General features: G+C 40.3%; 1 protein-coding gene across 3 annotated transcripts in view; it reads left to right on the forward strand.

The window, feature by feature from the left end:
* The window catches only part of LOC139636385 (glutamate receptor 2-like), a 67,885-nt gene extending 65,870 nt beyond the window's left edge, over positions 1–2,015 (forward strand). For 2 of the 3 annotated variants that reach the window (XM_071504432.1, XM_071504434.1), the window contains exon 19: positions 1,195–2,015. In XM_071504432.1, the coding sequence (XP_071360533.1) occupies positions 1,195–1,329 (135 nt within the window). In that variant the 3' untranslated portion in view covers positions 1,330–2,015. The remainder of the gene's footprint in view (positions 1–1,194) is intronic. The other variant, XM_071504431.1, reaches the window with a different exon arrangement.
* Positions 2,016–6,627: the final 4,612 nt, after the last annotated feature.

Genomic DNA, 6,627 nt, shown 5'->3' on the forward strand with positions numbered 1-6,627 from the left:
TTCAGATACACCCTGAATGCAGGTTTGACCTGTGTCACAGTGCCGGTCTGAATGGGGTATAAGTGTTACAGCTAAGGTCTTGTTGTAAAGGTTTATTTAATGAGGGTTTTCAGTCTTTACACAATGAGAACAATGAAACATGAGGACAGGATCAAACCTCATGACATCACACTGTGTGACAGACATGTGTCGTGAGTCTGAACCATACAGGTCATAGCAACACTCAATTAGAAATTGTGGCTACGATTCAGAAATAAATAATGAACACTTTAAATGCAAGGTGTGAAGCAGTCATTTTCTTACTTCGACTTATGTCTCATCACATGGAGACAACAGTGTTAAAGGAAGAGTTCAACATTTGAGGAAAGTATCAGCTGTTCTTTCTCTGAGACTGAGATGATCAGATGTATACAAATCTCATGTGTGTGTTTGTAGAGAGCCGGAGTCAGGATGTGGTAGTTACACTAATGCACCTACCAACACCGGTGAAGCTAGTTAATTAACACATCATTAATGAGTTTAACCTACACACCTAAAAACCACAGCGGCCACAGTGACCGTGCACACAGACAGATTCTCTTCTTTCTTCTCACTTTTAATTTTTTATTAAAAAAATTTAAAAAAAAAAACTTTCCAGCCACTGTTCTGATCTGGAGCATTTACATTAAACCAGTTTCTCATGACAGCGTTTCCTCTGCTGCGTCAGGTAGAGATCCCCTCTCATCACAATACCTTTAAGATACATCAGTATCTAGAATTTCATGTCCCAAAGTATTTTTAACAGCTGCATTAACATTTTCCCTACACAGCCAAATCTTTGACCAGTTTGTTTTCACCTGATTGAAAGTTCTCAGAGCAGACATAAATACATGGTTACATATATGAAAATATATGAAACAGTACAAAAAGCTCACTATCCCAGTTTTTATAGCACCTATTGTGAAAACAGCATCATTTATTATTATTATTATTATTATTACTGCCATTTGTCATATTATTTGTCATATTTAATCTAGCCTCTGGTTGTTTCTAGCAGGTGTGTCCTGTGTGCACAAACTGTATCCAGGTTTTTACCTTTCTGCGCCACATGAGATTCATATCCATCTCCTCACATCTCTCAGAGAGGACGCTCAGTTTTCAGTTGTACCAGCTGTGATGAGTAAAATGAGTTTAACATATGTCTTCCTTGTACAGATGAAGTTCACAGATGCGATGCGCTCCAAAGCTCGTCTATCCATCACAGGATCGACCAGTGAGAACGGCCGTGTCCCAGTGGCTTACCTCCGTCCAGGATTACCCATGAGCCTCAGCATGACTGATCTCTCCTGACCACACCTGAGTCAGTGCCTTACAGCCAGTCAAGACACATAGTTCCTTCCCCTCTGAAAGTAAACGCTCGTCATCTCTTTCGGTGACAAATCACCTCTCACCGAAGCTGATGAACCCCGATTTTCAATCTGGAGTTTAGCCAATCACATCTCTCTGAGGACTCCTGATCTCGCTCTCCACCATCTAGCCTAGAAAGACTGGACAGATGTTGTCCACCCACCACTTGGCTGTCAGGCGTCAGCAAAGACCTGCCCACCTATGGAGTGAATCTCTAAACCATCAGCGAGTGATGGCTGCTCATTTACAAATTCATGAAAAACAAGCACAGGGGACAGTTTTCTAAACACATGCATCAATGTTTAGTAGATTTTTTGCCAATGGAGGCTCATCTTGTATAGAAAATTAACAGTGATGCTGATGGTAATGCAAAAAAGCATTCACCTGGGACGTGATCAGGAATCATGGGTATCACAGCAGAGTCTGGGTTTAAGTGAGAGCTATGACGTCCTGAAAAATCATATCCATGAAATAATAGTTATTGTGATTAGCAGATAATGATAATGATGTTATTATTCCTGATTGTTTTCCTTTTTTCTGCCTGAAAATCCCTAATTAGTAGAGACTTTTACCAGACCCAAGACATGCATGGACTGGCACACACACACACACACACACACACACACACACTAACTACACTACACAGGGATGGGCAGAAAACAAGACATATACGTTAATAGAAAACAATGAACATCTCTGAGTGGTCACATTGAAAACCACCAGACAAACACTGAGAATCACTGGGTTGAAACATCACAGACTGAACAGTTTTCACTTGGGTGGACCTGGATTTAGTCCCCATCAATGAAACCAGCTGGGGACTCAATCCTGGTGACCACACAGGTGACCCCTTGTGGTTGATAAGAGCAGTGTCAGGTGGTTGTCAGGAGGAGCTAAACGCAGCATGTAGAAGTAAGAGTCATCTAGGTTAAGGTGAAGGTCGACAGGGACGTGGTGATGTGATATGAGAGAAATACACTCATAACACCTGCAGGTTGTAACCGTGGTGACATTGTCAGGTTACAGCTAACCTGGCAACAGGTTCCACAGGTGGATCTGGTCTCATGTCAGTTTTAGACCCTTTTACAGGTGAGGATTCAGTTATTTTCAAATGTGATTAACTGTGATGATTATGCAAGTCATCTGTTCCCTTGTGGGAACAGGTGAAGAGACAGCCAGGTGAGTGAACTGCATCAGCCAGGCGCACACTCACCTGTAGTTATGTGTATGCGTCAAAGGAAAGTGTAAGACAGCTGCACTGATGAAAGTAGAGTATGTTACATCAGACGAGCATGAGGCCAACGACTGGGACATGCCCACAGACTGTATATAAAAACATGCCACAGTGTGCAGATGGGGGTCCGCACACACACCCACACACACAAGGCTGCTGTCAGGAGGTTCAGACCATGAATCTGCATGATTTGCCGAAACAATATGAGCAGTTGTTACATTGTGTCCCACTGATGATGTGTGTTAAATATGCTCCTCACTTATTTTTTATGTACATTAATGATATGTTGGATTCACAGCAGCAGTTTGCTTCCACACTGGATGTTGCTGCACTGCTCCATCTTAACACAGTGATATTGAATAAATTCACTGCTCATTCATTTAGCGAACAGGGACGACACAGATAAACTCTGTAACACTAAATGCAGCAGACGGGATAAAGAAAAGAGAGAGCTCATGATCAAAATGATCCAGTCATTAAAGGGATACTCCAGCTATTAAGTGCTGCACATCAGTGAAGTCAGTGAACCTGTGTGTCCTCACTTGTAGCACCTAATGTCAGCAAAAACACAGTCTTGCAGTTCCCTAATACAACAGTGTTATTCCATGTGACCCTCTCGGACCGTCAAACAGCACAGCCTTAACCTGTACGTATAAATGTGTAGTCTCATCATCTACCACCTCAGTTTGTTCTGAGACCTGTGGAGTGTTTGATGTCTGCATTTCAAAGGAGCCAGACTCACTTGACTGTACTCTTTACTCAGATAGAGTAGAGATGTCTTGATGCTGAGTCCGATACCTAAACTTTTCTTTAAAAAAACTATAGCTGCAGCCACAATTAAGTAAAATAAGACATTTACATTTCTAAATAAACAGTAACAATATAAAACAGTGGTGCAGCTTAAAATCTTAATAAATCTAGGAATAAATAACTCCCATAAACCCATCATGCTCATTTGTGTGATGTGTTTTCAGATGCGTTATAAGACTGCTGGTGCTGAAAATTGGCGATGCCAGTGCCTTCCCTCGAAATTACAGCCCTGTTTACTGTAGCCTACATGGGTTGCTAGTTGCTTTTTGCTAGTGGTACTTTCCAGGGTAAAGTGTTGCCAAATTGGTGACATTTTGCTAACAGCTTTCATTGCACTGTTTACCAGAAATCAGAATTCTTTGCTGCTCTAAAACATTAGTTGTCGGTGTCCCGGATTTCCACTAAATAGTTTAACGTTAGCCGTTAGCAAAATGTCAGCAATTGCAAATTACATGGTATTGGATTGGTGCGTGGGTTTACATACTTACCAATACCCGATCCTATATTTCATCGGAGGCTTTCATCTCTGTTTTACAAGGCCTTCGCAGTTTTATTCGATCACCAGATGTTCAGGCTCTGGCTTATTTTGATTACAACTTTACGATCTTGGAAAAACTAAAAACAGCAGGCGTTTCAATTTTTCTCCTTTTCACAATGAAAATTTCAACTATCACATTAGAAATTACTTCATATAAAACCAATACCACTGTTACAGTTCATCCCTGCTGTCTCTGAAACACTTTTAAAGAGGCTATATGTAAGTTCTGCTATTGCTACATAGCGACATTACTTACCAGTCTAGAGGAGTTCAGCTTAAAACTTAATTCCGTCACTCACCAACAGCTGTCTCCAGAGGTGGAAACCAACACAAATGTTGACTCCTGTCTCCATCACATCTTTTCTTCTACTGCAGTTAGCATGCTAACAAACTAGCTTTTCCAATAATGAGTCACTGTAGCATCCAGTCTGCCCTGAAGACGTAGCTGTTCAGACATATACAACAACTATGAAAACCAAGGGCCAACTTTTTGTGAAGAAAGTTATGTGTTGTCAAGGTTACTAGGTGACAGCTCTCGACAAATTTCATGATCGGATGAACATATTTCTTAAACCAAAAGAGGAGACAATGTGACATCACTATGACATCACCAGGGTTATTTTGTCTAACTTGACCGCCCTCCTCCAGAGCCACATTACACCTGCTCGATGGACTGCCCCTTTAAATACAGGTTTATATAAATATACTGCCCATCCCTGTCTACAGGTCAACACACTAACACAACAACACAGACACACACACACCTTATCATTTACAGTACATGCTGACACACATTATATCTGATACACACTTCTTTGTACGCACACATGCACAGTGTTGTCATACGAGTTCGGAAAGCCAACCGGAAGATGTGCCAAACAGACTGAGAACCAATCAGAGCTCTCCATGCTCAGCCAATGGCAGCTGCTGATACTGAAACCTGAGCCAATAGGGAGCTCTCACTGCTGTGAGGTGGAGAAGAACCTGTGAACAAAAACCTTTGTTTTAATAAAAATACTGCACTGATGATGATGATGAAGACGAGGAGGATGAAGAGAACATTTGCATGTCACTTTGAGTTTTTTCTTTCAGATGAACTTGTCAGCCTGAAGCTTTGTGCCTGGCTGCGTTTTAGTGTTTAATAATGATAGTAATAATAAGAATATTAACAATATTAATTGCAGTATTAATGTGGTTCTTGTTATGTATAGTGTATGCTTTTAAGAATCAAGTCTGCTATTTTCTTTCACCAGGAAGCTGTTATTTGTGCTGCTAGTTAGAAGCTGGCTGGTTAGCTGAGAGGCTTCCCTACCACATGATAAATGCCCAAGACGTGACAAACGCCAGGTAAAAAGAAGCTGAAAACGTCAAGGTATCTGCTTCCATGTCCTCATGGATTCATATCATTTTTGCAATGCCCACATGTGGTAACTGTCATCAGATGTTCATGGTGTTATAATCAAGTGGAAATTATTTACCACAGAGCAGCTCCCAGACATTTCACCCACTGAGAGAAATGTGAAAATGATCACTCTTCACTTTGCCTCTGGAACAACTTCATTTTCTATTAAATTCATCAATTTTGACTGAAATCGTGTGAGTCTTTAAATGGACACCCTGAAAATCTACCACTGAAGCCCCTGCTAGACAGTGTTTATCCTTTTTTTTTTACCCTGTCCACAGTGACGTCGGCCTGTTGATATACACATCAACTGTTTTCATGGTGTTTGTGCAGCGTCACTGAAATGTTAAATGATTCAGAGCTGTATCATCTACAACAACTGTGTTATCTTTAAACTGAAGTGTCGGTATAAGCAAAAATAAACAGGAAAACAGTAAAAATTTCAACCAGTCCTCCAACCTGAACAACAACAATCTCTGATACGTCCCATAGCAGTGTCTCTTGAAATAGTGCCTCTACAGTGGCAGGCGTACCAGACCTTGGTTGTAATGGTTACTATAATAAACATGAAGACTGTACCAGGGCAGTGTACCTACCTTCGTCACCATGGTTACTATAATAACAGTCATGGCTTTGTTAGGTTTAGGAAAAGACAGTGTTTTGGATTAAAATAAGGAGTGCTATACTGATTTATACTGATAGTTTCTCCTGGTGAGAGTCAGGATAAATGAAACATCTTAAAAAACTTAAACCAGCACTCTAACATTGACTTTCCTCAAAGGAAAAAATTTTTTTTTGCAATTGTTCAAAAAGAAACCCCTAGTGGCCGTATGAGTTATAACTACTGTCTGTCTAAGAGGGGGGCTAATTAAACCTCTTGGTTTTGTAGGGATTATTATTACCGCTCCTCCCCCACCTCCTCCTCCTATTATTATGACTATTATTATTATTATAATTATTAGTTAAAGTGTCTGGATATAAGAAACCTTCATTCACAAAAACAACAGTCAAAGAGACATTAAAGAGGACAGGGATTCAGATAATGAACCATGGAGAATTTATTTTACTGACTTTTCTTCTTTGTCATCAGTCATTTTAATTAAAATTTTTAATTTTAATGTAATAGCCTGTTAACAGAAATGTTTTTAAATCTTGATATTAACAAAAACTTCCATCCATCCATCCATTCTCTGTACCCGTTCTCTATCCGGGTTGGTGCAGCTTACACTCATGTCAGCTAGAGGGCACTTTATGGTC

The sequence above is a fragment of the Trachinotus anak genome, unplaced genomic scaffold (assembly GCF_046630095.1).
Source record: "Trachinotus anak isolate AG129_WGS33_773 ecotype Australia unplaced genomic scaffold, CSIRO_AGI_Tana_v1 ptg000019l, whole genome shotgun sequence".
Taxonomy (NCBI): domain Eukaryota; kingdom Metazoa; phylum Chordata; class Actinopteri; order Carangiformes; family Carangidae; genus Trachinotus; species Trachinotus anak.